Source organism: Siniperca chuatsi, linkage group LG3 (genome assembly GCF_020085105.1).
Source record: "Siniperca chuatsi isolate FFG_IHB_CAS linkage group LG3, ASM2008510v1, whole genome shotgun sequence".
NCBI classification, from domain to species: domain Eukaryota; kingdom Metazoa; phylum Chordata; class Actinopteri; order Centrarchiformes; family Sinipercidae; genus Siniperca; species Siniperca chuatsi.
This window is the reverse complement of record NC_058044.1, coordinates 4,419,123-4,436,117: the sequence shown is the minus strand read 5'-3', so window position 1 is coordinate 4,436,117 and position 16,995 is coordinate 4,419,123. Positions and strand designations below refer to the sequence as shown.

The 16,995-nt window shown below is 40.1% G+C and overlaps 3 protein-coding genes across 4 annotated transcripts in view; 2 read left to right on the top strand and 1 right to left on the bottom strand.

The window, feature by feature from the left end:
• Positions 1–2,921: 2,921 nt before the first annotated feature.
• Positions 2,922–4,560, bottom strand: gtf3aa (general transcription factor IIIAa). Its single transcript, XM_044191753.1, has one exon. The coding sequence runs from the start codon at positions 4,538–4,540 to the stop codon at positions 3,458–3,460; it is 1,083 nt and encodes a 360-aa protein (XP_044047688.1). The 5' UTR covers positions 4,541–4,560; the 3' UTR covers positions 2,922–3,457.
• A 72-nt stretch (positions 4,561–4,632) lies between these two features.
• On the top strand, positions 4,633–11,794 carry yju2b (YJU2 splicing factor homolog B). Its single transcript, XM_044191752.1, has 10 exons — positions 4,633–4,729; positions 5,580–5,620; positions 5,744–5,797; positions 5,894–5,976; positions 6,266–6,321; positions 6,419–6,479; positions 6,658–6,800; positions 7,080–7,252; positions 8,355–8,493; positions 10,007–11,794. Exons 2-10 carry the CDS (start codon positions 5,618–5,620, stop codon positions 10,513–10,515), a joined length of 1,221 nt encoding a protein of 406 aa, XP_044047687.1. The 5' UTR covers positions 4,633–4,729; positions 5,580–5,617; the 3' UTR covers positions 10,516–11,794.
• A 533-nt stretch (positions 11,795–12,327) lies between these two features.
• Positions 12,328–16,995, top strand: part of LOC122874123 (venom factor-like) — a 33,599-nt gene continuing 28,931 nt past the window's right edge. The window contains exons 1-5 of one of the 2 annotated variants that reach the window (XM_044191735.1): positions 12,328–12,471; positions 12,554–12,571; positions 12,663–12,698; positions 14,813–14,851; positions 15,756–15,945. In XM_044191735.1, coding sequence (XP_044047670.1) covers positions 12,392–12,471; positions 12,554–12,571; positions 12,663–12,698; positions 14,813–14,851; positions 15,756–15,945 — 363 coding nt within the window. In that variant the 5' untranslated portion in view covers positions 12,328–12,391. Of the gene's footprint in view, positions 12,472–12,553; positions 12,572–12,662; positions 12,743–14,812; positions 14,852–15,755; positions 15,946–16,995 lie in introns of those variants that run through there. The other variant, XM_044191736.1, reaches the window with a different exon arrangement.

Below are 16,995 nucleotides of genomic sequence, written 5' to 3'. Positions count from 1 at the left end.
GAAGATAACAACATAATATGTTTACACATGGGATTCACTATATGGACCACTTTGGTCCAGACTGAAATATAATAATAATTTTGTACAGATATCATGGTCCCCAGAGGATGAATCGTCATGACTTTGGTGATCTCCTGACTTTTCCATTAGAACCACCAGCAGGTCAAAGTTTTTACGTAACATCTACTGGATGGATTGATACAAAACTTGGCGAAGATATTCATAGTTCCCAGACGATGTATCATAATAGTTTGGTGATCCCCAGGCTTTTCCTCAAGTGCTACGATGAGGTTGACATTTATGATTTTGTATTACTTTGGTGATTCCCTGACTTTTCCTCGAGCGTCACCATCAGGTCAAAATTTTAATTTGTCTAGTACTTTGATTTATGACCAAATACCTGCAAAAGTAATGATATTCCCATGAGCCTCTTAGCAAATGTTAGCATGCTAACACGCTAAACTAAGAGGGTGAACATTGTTAACATTATACCTGCTAAACATCAGCATGTTAACATGGTCATTTTGAGCATGCTGATGTTAGCATTTAGCTCAAAGCACCACAGTGCCTGAGTACAGCCTCACAGAGATGCTCGCGTGGCTGTAGACTCTTAGTCTTCTTCTGTGATAAACAGTAATACTTAATATGTAAATGCATACATTGTTTATATACATATTCATCTACTGTGGCCACAGCAACTCTATAGGAGCAGCTAAGGGTTTCATGCCTTGCTCAAGGGCACAACGGCAGTTACAGTGCAGAGCAGGACATTCCAGTGTTTTTTATCCAGCACACTTCCTCCGCGATGGCCCAGCTTTCTTAACAGTGACCTTGCAGCTTTTCTAACCTCTGGGCTGCTTTCTGCTCCCTACATAAATGTCACAATCGTCTGGTTTCCAGTCTACTTTTAAATCTTTTTCAGGGGATCATAGATCTTTAAGAGGAGAATCACTCCTCCCAGCGCCCTGTCTCCTCTGGTGCATTCCTGCACGTTCAGTTTATTTTGTTGTCTCATGAAGCAGACATTTATCAAAAATATATTTTTTTATGATGTACTGCTTCCTGTATGTCTATCCCTTCTATCAGAAATGAAAATAAATCCTCTACTTTGGAGGATTTATAGAACATATAATAACCTGACCTTGACAATTAAAATAAAAACTAATTACAATGTGTCCATGCTCCTTTATTGGTTTTAGTTTAGAAAACTATTTTTCTTAATCCAGACAAATGGTTAACTTCATTAAAAAATGTATCTCATACTTAGACCTGCTGTACCTAATCAAAAACTAAAAAAAAAACATTTTACGTAGCCTGTAAGGATTTTTTTCTTTATGTTGAAGTACTTAAAGGGTTTCACAGTAGCTACCCTTGAACCCAGCACAGTCAGTTTGTGTTTCTGTTCACAGGCAGCCAGACTGCTGAGGCTCAGGCATGACTCCAGACTGGGCTAAATGTAGCCTGAGTCCATGCCAAAACTGATATGGAGAGGTAAAAATAGAACAGGAACTATATATATATATGAACAGCTTAAAGTATGGGTATTTCTTAAAGGTTTTAAAGGTTAAAAATAAGCTGCCACTATTTGTAAAAAACTGTGAAAAACCTTTTATTCATAGTGGCTAAACGAAGCCAAATAAATGAGACTAAGTAAAGTTTACAAAAGAAAACTGAAAAAAAAATGTGTGTGGTTTGTAGCAAAACACGTTATCCAAAGTGATGCCTTTTAACCGAAATGTTGACTGATGTGACAAATGAGAACACAATGAGTATACTGTATTTCTGATTGCAGTGTTACTGTGAGCTGTCAGTGTCTCTGCAGCCAAGTCTGAGCATTTGTTCCACATGATGTATTCAGGTTTTATCATTCCAACAGCAATGTAGAAGATTTTAAAAGAGGAAATGATTACATGTTACATTCAAACTGTACGAACACGAATTGGATGAGGTCTGCTGTGCATTCCTAGGTGAACTGGTCAGACAGTCAGTCCATATAGGGCTCGTCTGAGCAGAACGGGGCAGGAATGTAGGGAGCAGGATTCCTGTAACGGGAAATATTGAGAGGATTTAGCCTCGGAATCTCAAACTCGCACGGAGCTGCTCCTGTTGACGCCGTAAATCTGTTGGTCAGAGCTGAGATACTCCGCTGTGTGTCATCGAGGCCCAAGAATCTGCAAGTTTTCATTCCAGCCGATCTTTCACTAACACACCCTCATTTGGTTGAAGATGTGCAAGTCACTGCCATCCACTACAGACTCCTGGACCATCATGACATAAAGCTGACAGACATACGCCACATGACCAAAAGTATTTGGACACCCAAACAAAGTGCAGTATGTGGAGACAACGAACATTTTACCCATATGTAATTGTTGAACATCTAATTCCACAACCATGGGCATTCATCTGCTGCTGTAACAACCTCCACTCTTCTGGGAAGCATTTTCACTAGATTTAGGAACCTGACTGCAGAAATTTGCTACCATTCAGCCACAAGTCAGAACAGAAATAAGCTCTTTGGCCACGTATGTGTACACATACAAGGAATTTGACTCTGGTTTTAAGTTGCTCTATGTGTACTTACCACATGCTATGGTACTTACGCACAGTTCCAAGAACAATTTACAGGAAGATAGAAATAGACATTCAGCTAAAACAAGGACAACAACGCTGAACAAAGATCGGTAAAAATATAGAACTTACAAGTAGTTAAAAAATAGGGTGTCTATATAAATATATATAAAAAGCATTAGTGAAAGAGCCTGTCAGACATTTTGTTATTGCAACGTTTAAATGGCCAAATTGTAATTTTACAGGTTTAAACCCCTAAACAGCCAAAATGCATCATATCAAAACATTTTGCCACAGGATACCACATTAGGCCTATTTAAAAGAACAATAAATACTATTCAGACACAAAATACATGCATCCATAGGTTTTATTAAAACAAACACTTATATTTTCTGAAATTTTACAAAAACAAAATGTTCTTATTATCTTTACAATATGCACAAAAAAATATACTTTCTTAAATTAATATGGCACAAATATAGTGGATTTAATGGCTCCAGAAAAAATAAAAAACTCCCCATGAAATGATTTAAGTAGAGAGAAAAACTGCAGTTGAAGAAGGACGGAACACCAGGATTTGATTTCAAGACAATATTTCTTGTAGCTGTGCTGACTTCTTCAGGATTCATTTTCAAAAAGGCAGCAAATCAAAATAAATCAACTCAGCTGACAGTTTAGTCTTTTAGGTTCCAACCTACCAAAATAATGTGTCCAAAATAAGGAGCTTTTTAGGCTTTTAGATTTTTTTTGACTTAACAGTGGTGGACTAAATTTATGCAACACCAAGATCCCCGACAACCGAGTCAGAAATGATAATAGATCATAAATGCTCTTATCAAGTGCCTGCTGTCCTCATAATGCTGGTATGAATTCCTCCATTTAACCCTACACTGTCAGAGGTGTAGTCAGGGCATTAGTAAGTTCTTGTGCGTCCACAGCAGGGCTGCACAGCAAGGACGTATCCTGCAGGAGGGACACCAACTCAACAGGACCAGGTGGATCAGTCTTCTTTTGTGCAGACCCACTGAGGGATTCAGGCTCCCTGCGCTTTTTGCAGACCACTCTCTTTTTTTCAATGTAACCGCTCAACCTAGAAGCAAGAGATCTTTTGGGCTTAGGCTTCTTCAGCTTCTTCCTGTCAGGGTCGTGGGCAATGCTGTGACGCTGGAGGCTCTGCCTCATGGCGAAGGTCTTCCCACAGCCTGCATGGGTGCAGGCAAAGGGCCGCAGCTGGTCGTGGTAGGAGCTGATGTGGCTCTCCAGGTTGAAAGTTGTGGTGAATGACCTGTCACAGCCATCCCTGGGGCATTTCAGGACCACCCGCATCTCAGAGTGGATGCGCTGATGCTGCTGCAGGAACCAGGAGTCCCTGAACACCTTGTTGCACTGGTCGCACTTCAAAATGATCCTGTGCTGGTCCTTCCTGTGCTTCAGGTAGTCTGTCCAGGTCTTTCCTGTGAAGCTGCAGCCCTCCACTGTGCAGGGGTACCCTCTATGCACCTTCTCGTGTCGCTTCAGGTTGCTGGGGAAGGTGAATCGCATCTGGCAGCCTTCATGAGTGCACTGGTAAGGGGGCAGCTGGGTGTGCTGCTCACACATGTGGGACTTTAGCTGCTTGTTCTTCTTGAACTCGAGCTTGCAGCCCTCAAATTTGCAAACATACTTCTTCTGCTCCTGGGTGTGAACGCGGCTGACATGTCGGGCCCGATTTGAGTTGGTGGTGAAGGCCTCCTCGCAGCCCTCCTCGGTGCAGTGAAAAGGCTTCACACCGCTGTGACTGAGCTCATGTCGCGCCAAGTGGTAGGGGCTACAGAACGACTTTCCGCAGCCATCGTGCTCACACGAGTACGGCTTCAATCCCGTGTGTTTACACAAGTGGGCGTCCAGTTTCCACTGTTTGTTATAAGCTGCAGAGCATTCGGGAAACGAACAAATGTAGCGTTTCTGCGGCTCTTTTTTTGTTTCCATTTCAGCGGCATAAACAAATTGCAGCGAAAACAGGTTGGAAATATTTTGCTCTGAGCACGTTTTCAGTCATGACACCGGTACTTCCCACAATCCTCTGTAACCTGACGTCACTTCCGAAACCTGAAAATTATGTCTTCAGTACCCTCTGCTGTTTGGTTGATGGTTGTTCCTGCAGCTGCAAGAGTCTTTGTAAGTATTTTTGGTGTATGTTTAAGATTAAACATGATAGCAGTGCAATAAAAATGATAATACAAATGGCTTTGTTTCCAGTTATCATTTAGCTACATGTTTGCTATATTTGAACGAAGAGGACCCTAACGTTAGATAGCAAGCTAGCTATTGCTAACGTTAGCTTGCTATTAGCGCCGACGCGTTCTCATAGAATGTCACACCAAACTCTATGCAAAATATGGCAGTTTAATGTTGTCATATATCTTGTAAAACAATGTAAGCGTTTACGGTCGATATATACCTCACTCACCTATCAGAAATTAAGCGAGCGTTTGTTAGTTACCGGTATTCAGCCAAATAAATTTGTTGTTGTAGCTAAGTGTTTACACTAGGCCTACGTACAGCTAACGTTAGTTGTTTACAGTTTGTTAACGTTAACTAGCTAACTTAGTTTGGTGAAGGATCGCTCGGGTATCAGGCTTAACGTGGTTGTAACGTTAAAGTTTCGAAGACGATATGTTTCTCTTGTGTTCTGTTAGCAAGTTAAACTGGTAAGGTACTTCAGACAGCCAAGGGAAATCAGCCAACTTAACGTTAAGTGGAGCTGGCTTTGGCTTCAGCAAGGGGAATGAAGAGTAAAGAGCTTAAAGAGTAGAGCAGAATCTGAGTCTTTGGGTGTGCAAATCAATAGAAACACCTGTCAGTATAACGCAATACAGTTCAACAGCACACTAACCCTAAACTTAGTTTTAGCTAGCTGGATTTAATAAACTGGCAACTGAGTAACTTTCTTTTTACATAACCTAACCGTTAGCGTTACAGTATGGTGTCAGTGACATGACTTCTTTTTTTTATCTGGTGAAAAAAGGGTGAATCCATTACCGGTGTGGAGATCCAGTCGTCACTATGGTAAGCCATGATGTGTATAGTTAACCTGTGTCTGTGAAGATACAAATAATCACAAGGATATATGTTCAAATTCTCAAGTTGTACTCTTTACTAACAAAGTTTCCTGTACTATTTCCTTGACAGGGTGAAAGAAAAGGAACAAATAAATACTATCCTCCAGATTTTGATCCGGCCAAGGTGTGTATGATCACACAGACCAGTGTGCGTCACTATTTTTAGTTTAACGTATGTTTATAGATACTGACTCACATTTCCATAAATTTTTGTCTTTAGCATGGATCCCTCAATGGCTATCATAAAACTCACGCTCTGCGGGAGAGGGCCAGGAAACTGTCCCAGGGCATCCTCATTATCAGGTTAGTACACACATATACAGAAATGATGAACTGATGTTGGCTGGAGATTGTAAATGATAAATGGTTATCATTTGCAATCCAGGTACTGAAATGTTATCAGACAGGTTAAATTAATATAAATATCCTATTTATAGAAGCAAATGACAGGCACAAATGCTACAGTGCATATGTAAAGTAGACCTTAAAAGACAAAGATGGGAAGTAATAGAACTTTGAATCTTTTAACTTGTGTTTTTCATTGACACCCAACAAACAAGTGTGTTTTAACTGACTGTATTTGTCCATTAAGGTTTGAGATGCCCTACAACATCTGGTGTGATGGCTGCACAAATCACATTGGCATGGGTAAGTTTGAAGAAAAACATGACCCATTTATTATGTTAACTCTCAGTCTCATACAGTGTCTCTTCATATCCATTACGCTGATGTTCTGCTTTCACAGGGGTCCGCTACAATGCTGAGAAGAAGAAAGTGGGGAACTACTACACCACGCCAATCTACAGGTAAACACAGACAGACTGGGTTGACTGCTCATGTGAACTTCACACTCTAAGCTGTGTGGTGCAGTTTACAGTATCTCCTTAAACGACAGAAAATCATCATGAACCTCTCTGACCAAGTGAGTTAAAACTTAAGTTACATTGAATAATTTAAGAAGTCTTATTTTGTCTCCTCAACCAGGTTTAGGATGAAGTGCCATCTGTGTGTCAACTACATTGAGATGCAGACAGATCCGGCGACCTGCGACTATGTAATAGTAAGCGGGGCAAGCAGGAAGGAGGAACGCTGGGACATGGCTGAAAATGAGCAGATCCTCACCACAGGTAAAGGATTCATGTTTGCTGTGTTTCTTGACAATGACACTTGAAGGTGTTTCTTTTGAACATGCAGTGTTAAGTGTACAGCCCATTTCAAACTGTGAAGGTGTCTTTATGATCGCACCGCCTTGAGGTTGTGAAGAGTCTTGCAGATCTTTTTCTTTTTAGGGTTGATATTCTTTTTCACAAGGAAACAGTCCGCTTCTGTTTTTTGCCACCTGATTTTTAATTTTGCATGCTTGTTTTCTGTTCCTAATCAATTATCTCTTCTGTCTCTCTGTACAGAGCGGACAGAGAAGGAGAAACTGGAGACGGATGCCATGTTCAAGCTTGACCACGGTGGGAAAGACAAGGAGAAGCTTAAGAAGGCTCTGCCTTCTCTGTCGGAGATCCAAGACTACCAGTCCAGCTGGAAGAATGACTTTCAGCTCAACAGCACCCTCCGCAGGAAGTTCAGGGTAGGATAGTGACCTCTTGTGTTGGTAACTGCTGTATTAATGCTACCTAACATGACGTTCATCATCAGTTATGGGTATGTTGTCAATATTTTTTTGTTGAATCTTACTCTGAAAGTAAAGTAAAAGTTGTGTAATCCTGCAGTACCACTGTATTTTTCTAATGTGTATTGTTCTATAAAATCTACTATATATTATTGCATGTCTGGCATTCTCACACATCTTCCTGTGTACACTGGTAGTAAGGAGAAGTTTATGTAAAAACTACATTTTTGTCAGGTCATGTCAGTAAAAACACCAGTGACACAGAATGCGTATTTGTCTATTGAAAATATTATATATAGGCTATAATATTTGAAAGAATCCATTACCCTATTTCTTGTAGGTTGCCATTTTAGTTTTACTTAATTCACCACCTTATTTTAGTGTTTACTCACAAACTACTTTAATCTGCTCACCTTGCTTTTCCCTTCAGTTAACATTTCCCCCCACAAACATGCACACACCTACACCTCTGGTCTCTTACTGCACACACACCGGCCTTCCCCGCCCCGCCTCTTTCTGTTTCTCTTTCTCCCTGTATGTGTTGACTTTCTTCACTTTATAAAGTCGCCCAAAAAACACAACTCGCATTTTGGATTTTTCCATCCGCGATACTGTTTTCACAACAGTAGGTGAGCCGCATGTGGAGGAAGCTTGTTGTTAATGACGTAGCCTATCGAAATGATCAAAACCAACGTGGTGCTGAATGACATCGGCACCAACTGGTGCACTTACAAGCTTACGTACAATTGTTAGTAAACTGCACAGGAGGGGTAGAGCGAGGGGAGATCCACTAATTAATCAATGGATGGCATCGTTTTCTTGGATGGATAAAAAAATAAAAATAAAAAAATGCTAAAATGGGTCGGCAAATAAACTTTGGCGGTTGGTAATATACCTAGGCGGCCCGCCCAAGTTAAGTCTATGTGTGGGAAACACTACCAGAAAATTACTTCTAGCAGCACATTAAGCAGTAACGCCAGGTTCAGATTTCTTGATGTGTTTTGAGATTGTATTCCATTTTGTCCCTAAACTGACGGCTTTGCTTTAATTGGCGGCGCAGACAGAGAAGAAAGTTCTGGCTGAGCAAGAGGAGAAGGACAACACAGTGAGGATGAGGACAAACCTGTCCATCCCATTGCTGCCAGAGAAGGAGGAGGACAAGAAACTGGCAGCACTGCTCACCTACCAGGCACCTGACTGTACGTAACAGATTCAAGCTCTAATCTCTATCTCTCTTCACTATCCCTGTGGGGGACATAATGCTTTCCCTATCCCCTTACTCTATCCTTAACCATCACAACTAAATGCCTTACCTTAACCCTTAACCTAATTGTAACCTGTATCCTAAAACCAAGTGTTAACCCTTAACAACCAGTTTCTACCCAGTTTTTGTCCCCACGAGTTAGTGTGCATTCAGGTTAAAGTCCCCAATGGGATATATGAACATGAAAAACACACACACGGTCACCCTCTTTAGCAGAAATCGCTGAAAGATGAGAATTAAAAAAATATGACTGGAGCCTGCCTGGCTGACATCAGCAGCTCTTCAGGTTGAATTCTTCAAATGGGGCAGACCAGGGTTGTTTTTTTGTGTGTGTGGGTGTCAGTTCATGTGCTGCAAGTTTTTCTGACTAGAGGGATTTTATAATTGCATTATAAAAATGCATATTCAGGCGACGTAGTTAGAACAAAGTCTAGCTGTAGTATTACTGGGACCTGGAAACAGGCTATATTTGTGAGAAACTTCAAATTTACAAACCCATCTGAACCTCCAGAAAGCACCCACATGCGCCAAGTCTGAACAATATATTTTTTAATATTTCAGTTTAATATTTATAATAATTAGTCCACCTGCATTGATGTAATGGGGCTGTAAACATTTTAGAAACACCCCTCAGTAAAATGCAGTACAACTAACAGCACCACCAAACTACACGTTTCAAAATGACCATGAAGTTGAATCAACACCTTTCTAGAAAAAGTTTCAATTCAATTATGTTAGACTGCATTAGTTTTAGCTAGGTCTACCTAGTAAACTGGCAAAAGAATGTATTATACTAACAAAAAACGCTGCTGGATCTAAATGTGCATCAAAACACATAAAATAATTGTGATAGAAAATCATTGGATACATTTGCCAAATTTTTGCCATGATGCAAAAGAAAATAGGAAAATGGCAAAAATTAAAGAAAATACTCTTGTTAAAGGAGCAGTGTGTAGGACTTAGTGGCATCTAGTGGTGAAATAGCAGTTTGCAACCATTTGAATACCCCCACCCTCCCCTTTGAAGCGTGTAGGAGAAACTACAGTGGCCGCGAAACTCACCAAAAATTTCGAAAGGCCCTATCTAGAGCGAGTGTTTGGTTTGTCCATTCTGGGCTACTGTAGAAACATGGCGGCGGAAGGAGACCCGCTCCTTCTGTAGATATAAATGGCTTATTCTAAGGTAATGAAAACACAACGCTTCTTATTTTCAGGTGATTATATACTAATGAAAACATACTTATGAATGCCAGTAGATCATCCTAAATGTTACACACTGGACCTTTTAAGAAAGCTTGTCAAAAAATCCTATATTCTCTTCACTACTTTTGCCTTGTCACATGGTCAAACTTTCTACCAGATTTTATTCTAACTTGGTTAACTCTTCTAACTTTCAAAGTTTGAATTCTAATATTAATATCCTCATTATTCCCTCCCCTCCCTAATCAGCCTATGACGACAAGCAGCACAGCAAGCGGAAAGAGATCTCCTCTCGATCGTGGTTCAACTCCACCTCAGCCACACCAGGAAGTGCTGCAGGCAGTCTGCTCCATAAGCTTGGCCTGCAGGGGAAAGAAGCAGCAGTGGCCAAAGCCCTGGGCTCCTCACACAGCCTCCTGATCCGCAAACGCGCAGGAGGACTGGGAATCAAAACCGAACCCTGCGCCACCATCACTCGCAGAAAGTCACACCCTGAAATGAACACGCGTGGAGAGATTTCAATGGTCACACAGAGAGAGGAAGCCCCAAGTATAGCACCAACACAAGTAGTACAGGAGGTAACAGAGATAAATGACGCTGGCTCCAGGGAGACACATGTCAAAACCACAGAGGAAGCAGATGAAGGGCTGACAAAGGCAAAGGACTTTGGGAAGGAGAAGGAACAGTACAGAAGTTTGGGAGCTGTCACATCCCTGGTGGCAGACTACAGTGACTCAGATTCAGACCCTGGACAATGAGGCTGAATGATAATCATTTTGTGAGAGTGAAACACAAACTGCAGATGCTTGTCACAGCCGCTGACATCTGCTCTAACATGTGTTGCCCTTCACTTGTTGAAAAAACGGTGATGATTAACTCACCTGTCTGGTCACAATGGAAATATTCTGTTTTCTAAAACAAAATGTGTGAAATAACATTTTAGTTTTATGCTTGGTAGCCTGCAGAATACATTCTCATGAATGTGACATATGATGATCCGCTGTTTATAAGGCCTATGTGCAAACACTGCAGACCCAGCGTAAAATGTTATTTGATGATATTTAGTTTTTTAGATTCACACATGTGTGTGATCTGATAACAAAACTGTCAGGCACCTTGTAAAATTAAATGCAAAATACTAGGTTAAATACAGTTAAACTGTTGTATGTGTTGTTTGAGTTTGAGAACATTGCAAATTGATGCAACTATTTACATCACCCTGCAGTGAACATCAGGTTATTGACTCAGACCCAGAATCAGAGAGCACAGCTGCTAACCTACTTTCAATAATCATACACTGAGAAAATCATTGCTGAATAGGTAGAGAGACCAGGTTGTTCACTAACAGTATCTCCAGTAAACCAGAAACAAGGCCACCAAAAAACATTTTGAGTAATGATTACAGTTGTCACAGTTTCGGGAGTAGTCAAGTAAAGTTACATTTGGTACATTTTACACAGTGCAGTATATTTCTTTGTGAATGTCCAGAAACCTTCACTGCATGTTACAGACAGTGCTGTGAGCTGGGTGATATTTTTTGTGTATTAAAGGCCCTTTGTTGAAGTTGGGAAGTGCAATGCTCAAATTACATGTCACCAGTCTTTATGTATTAATAAGAATGATGAATGATTAAGTTGTCCCACTTAAATAAATTCAACACAGCTAATAGGAAAGTGCTGCAAATGTAAATCAAGCACAGTCTGCACATGCCCACACAGTCCTGAGTGGAGGTCTAATCATGCAAAAACACCTGTGTGGATGTGATATGGGTGTTTAGGGGCTTTAACAGCACCGATCTTTAAAAACCTTCAGCATGCACACTTTAAATGGACGTTAAGTGACAGCACCTCAAATCTATATTGAAATCTCAAATCTCAGTAGCTGGGGAATTTCTATACCTGCTGAAATGGCCTGTAACGCACTGTGGGATTTTGTAATGAAGATAAGGAATTGTTAGCTCACAGCTAATGTAGCAGTGGTATTGCTTTCTAGTGGGCGCTGTTCAAAATTCAAGCATGAATAAAATAATGCAATACACTGATGTCTGAATTGGGGAAAAAAAAGAATGCAAACCCAGTGGTGGTGAATGTATTTGACTTTCCTAGCAATATACCTTTCCACTGATGTGGGGTAATAAATTGTGGTTTTGAATTAGTCAGGTTTAGTTGTATAGAATACCCACTTTGGACATGGTAGAGTAGTTTAGATTAAATGAGGATGAAAGATCAATTTAAAGATAACTATTGTAAATATGTTTGTGAGGGGGGTGGAGTGGGGTTTGATGTGACTTGAAAAGTTGTTTTTTTTAAAGCGGCAACAACAGAGAAATCTCCCTCATCCTTCAATATTCAGTGTGCCGGCCTGTATGGAATAATTTAGGTGTTTCTGAAATTAAAGTTTTCCACAATTTAATGCTGATCCCTTGGGTTCCATGAAGGACCCCTCATAGTTTGACCAACAAACCTGCAGTCTGTTTTTTTTTTTGAGTCTGGTCATTGTTATTGATCAGAAACCATGACCCCTCTTCTTCCTGTTGACTGTGCAGTGTCTGATTAGGAGGGGGTTTGGGGTCTGCTATAGTAGTTGACCGTCTCTCCCGTGGCCACAGTCCACTGAGGCTCCCATTCAGTCAACATGGGTCGGTGGACGCTACACAACATTTTATTTCTTGTGCTTCTCTGCAACTCCAATGGACAGTCTGACACTAGAAGAAGGTATGTCTCTGTTTTCTGCTGACTGTTAGGACAGTTTATATCTTTGAAGTTTTGTTTACTAATGAAGCTGTGTTCTTTACAGACCCCCCTGGCTTGACAGGTATGTGTGTGTGCACAGAGATTACATACACAGTTGCAACCTTTAGTCTCTGACAACTTAAGTTAAGCTTATTTCTAAATCTGCTCCCCAGATTTACACCAATAGGCAAATACTGGGATCTCCATGAGTAAGTACCCAAAGCTGGACTAAACAGAAAACACAACAAATACGGTACAAAAAATATTGTTTACAGATTGTTTGCAATGTAACACAATGAAAAGTAAAATCAAAACATTTATGAACAACAATCCAAACTGGGGTTTGACTGACAGGATTTTGACAATTGATACTGATTCTTAGATCGTAGACCTTCAGATATCAAGAGCTTCCCAGCCAAAAATATTCTTGTCATGGTGGGACAGCTTTTTAAAAAAAACATGAGACACTTTCTCCAGTGAAACTCAGAATAAGGATTTTTTTTCTTTTCAGGGTTAGCCTGTTCAGTTGTAGGATAAATGAGATACACTATATTTGACAAGAACAGATTAAAAACTACATAAATTCCTTTGTCTTTCCTCTTTTTTTAGTGGGTATATGCCCTGTAACCCCACATGAGTGTCACTACCTTTCTCCCTCTCCTTGTTTTATTTTTTCTATACGTTGCCATATTGAAGCTAAATACCATGTGACTTATAATGCCATGTTATAATACCACACGTTGTTTATTTTACAGTGCATCCGGAAAGTATTCACAGCTCTTTTTGTTATGTTACAGCGTTATTCCAAAATGGATAAAATTAATTATTTTCCTCAAAAATTCTACAAACAATACCCCATAATGACAATGTGAAAGAAGTTTGTTTGAAATCTTTGCAAATTTATTAAAAATAAAAAACAAAAAAAATCACATGTACATAAGTATTCACAGCCTTTGCCATGACACTCAAAATTGAGCTCAGGTGCATCCTGTTTCCACTGATCATACTTGATGTTTTTTTGTTTTTATTTTATTTTATTTTTTTTATTGGTCGACCTGTGGTAAATTCAGTTGATTGGACGCACACCTGTCTATATAAGATCCCACAGTTGACAGTGCATGTCAGCACAAACCAAGTCATGAAGTCCAAGGAATTGTCTGTAGACCTCTGAGACAGGATTGTATCGAGGCACAGACCTGGGGAAGGGTACAGAAAAATTTCTGCAGCATTGAAGGTCCCAGTGAGCACAGTGGCCTCCATCATCCGTAAATGGAAGAAGTTTGGAACCACCAGGACTCTTCCTAGAGCTGGCTGCCCGGCCAAACTGAGTGATCGGGGGAGAAGGGCCTTGGTCAGGGAGGTGACAAGAACCGGGTGGTCACTCTGACAGAGCTCCAGCATTTCTCTGTGGAGAGAGGAGAACCTTCCAGAAGAACAACCATCTCTGCAGCACTCCACCAATCAGGCCTGTATGGTAGAGGGGCCAGACAGAAGCCACTCCTCAGTAAAAGGCACATGACAGCCCGCCTGAAGGACTCTCAGACAATGAGAAACAAAATTCTCTGGTCTGATGAAACAGAGATTGAACTCTTTGGCCTGAATAGCAAGCTTCATGTCTGGAGGAAACCAGGCACCGCTCATCACCTGGCCAATACATCCGGCGGCAGAAACTGGGAGACTAGTCGGGATCGAGGGAAAGATGAATGCAGCAATGTACAGAGACATCCTTGAAGAAAACCTGCTCCAGAGCACTCTGGACCTCAGACTGGGGCAACGGTTCATCTTCCAACAGGACAACGACCCTAAGCACACAGCCAAGATAACAAAGGAGTGGCTACGGGACAACTCTGTGAATGTCCCTGAGTGGCCCAGCCAGAGCCCAGACTTGAACCTGACTGAACATCTCTGGAGGGATCTGAAAATGGCTGAAGAAACTGCCCAAAAATGGGTGTGCCAAGCTTGTAGCATCATACTCAAAAAGACTTGAGGCTGTAATTGGTGCCAAAGGTGCATCCACAAAGTATTGAGCAAAGGCTGTGAATACTTATGTACATGTGTTTTGTTTTTTGTTTTGTTTTTTCATTAAAAAAAAATTGCAAAGATTTCAAACAAACTTCTTTCACGTTGTCATTATGGGGTATTGTTTGTAGATTTTTTGAGGAAAATAATGAATTTTATCCATTTTGGAATAAGGCTGTAATATAACAAAATGTGGAAAAAGTGAAGCGCTGTGAATACTTTCCGGATGCACCGTATCTCTGCTGAATTTGTAGTGCTCTGCCGTGCTGTCATGAAAATTAATACTTGTCCTGTTTATTTGCAGCATACCAGACCCGACGGTCAGAATTACTTCTACACCGAGGTATAGTTGCCAATCAAATGCCTGGTCTTACAACCATTAATACAACAGTCAAACCGAATTGTACTACTAAACTGAAGGATGGGATAAGTTTTACTCTAGATGTTGTCTAACCTCTGTTGTAGGATTAGCAGTTTATTTTTTAATTATTTTTTTTTTAACTTGGCTTTCACAAGCTTTGCAGTGTTCATGTGATCTTTCAAAACACAATGTCACACATTTAAGTATTGTTTTTAGTGGAAATAGTAGTACAGTAGAGGTAGTAGTGGCCTAATGGTGGTAGCATTATTCAGGGTCAGAGATAATGAGTCCAAGTCCCTCCTTCTCCTGAAAACTTTGACCAGACAGCAAAAATAGTCTCAAAAGTTTAAAAAAAAACATTTTTCAATTTAATTTATTTGGTTAACTGTTTTAAATATATTTTGTCCCGACAAAGATTTAAATGCTAATTTTAAAACCTTCTCTACACTGCCAGAAATATAATTCTGGTTGGGATGTACTGACTTTTTTTTTCTTTCTCTCATCTAAAAGTATCAATATTCGCAGTGTGGTAGGGACCAGACACAGAGATCTACTTAAACCAAAGTCAATATTAATTTATTATTGTGAAGTTTATTCTCCATATATCTTGAATTGTATGCTCTAATTTTTACATGATCAACTACCTACTGTGCTCTGACTAAATGACTCTTCTGGTTATATTTTTGAATTAATATCGATTGATTAATTGGACATGTACCAACTGAGCACAGAAATGATTAGGATACTATAGAATATATTATTATTATTCTTATTATCTTTTAGTAGTAGCAGAGCTTGCGGTTGTCTACTAGTACTTAAAACTCTGGCAGTACCTACCCAGTTAATGAATACTTCCCCTGCTTCATGTTGTGGTGTTTTCATGCAGGTTCACTCTTCTGGCTCCAGACCTGCTGAGGACAGACAGCCAGGAGAACATCTACCTACAGGCAGATGGTCTATCCAACCCCGTCACCGTCTCCATCTCCATCCAGGACTTCAGTCAGACCACCACGCTGTTCCAGGACTCTGTCACACTCAATCTGGAAAATGGATTCCATGCTCTCAAGTCTATACAGGTGACTCACCAGGGTCATAACTTAAGGTGCCTAGGTCTAGTTCAAAGAGACACAAGGGTGTTTTGGCAAAAATGTAATTTGTCTTTGGTAGTTTGGTAGTTGCCAACTACCCATATTTGGAAAAAAATGTGTGACCTATTTATAACATGATATTGACTTAATAGCAATAAAAACGCTCAAACATTTATAAAAGGAACATTGTAATATGTCATAAGTTTGTTATGTTTTTTATTGTTTCTAAAATGTAGCCCAAACTGATATAAACTGAAAGCTATGCTGAAAAGGATATCATGCCTTTGAGACTAAACTTAGGTAGCCCTCCTTCTAGCAACCAACCTCGGTTTCCAAAATTGTTACTACTGTCTCATGTGAATGCCATTAGATGTATTTATTACCACACCTGATACAAACTAGATCGGTACAGGAAAATGCAGTCTCATTCAGCTTCAGCTTCATCCTGATTAGAAAACCTCAGATATTTTTTTTGCTAAAATATAGTCTAACGCCGATACCAGTACATATAAAAACATATAAACTGAATGCGATACTGAAAAGCAAAACAAGGAGAGCTGTGCCCTCTGTTTTAGTGCAGTTCTCCCACTTGATTTGAAAGTATCAGGTGGGGTTTATGCCTTTGAATGCAGGCTGAATTTAGGTGGCTCTCCTACTAGCAACCAACTCATCTTTAGCATTACTACTGTCACATAGGGATGCTATAAGGTTTATGTATTGGCTTGACAAAGTCCGAATTTAGCATTCAAATGCAAATCCAGTATCAAATTTGGAATTCTATTTCATCCCACATATCATTTGGGGTCCAGACCAGTTTAAATCGGATAAATGCAACATAATGAGGCCTTTTATTAATCGTGCTAATGAGAAAACATCAGAGCTTTATAGAGTACATTTACATGCACTGGTTATGCAGGAATGCTTTTACATGCACTGTAGTAACCTGGTTACTGTAAAATCTGTGTTTACATGCCACAGGTCAGTAATCAGATTTCTCCCCTACCTATGACCTACTTTTGTAAGCATGGCTTACTTATT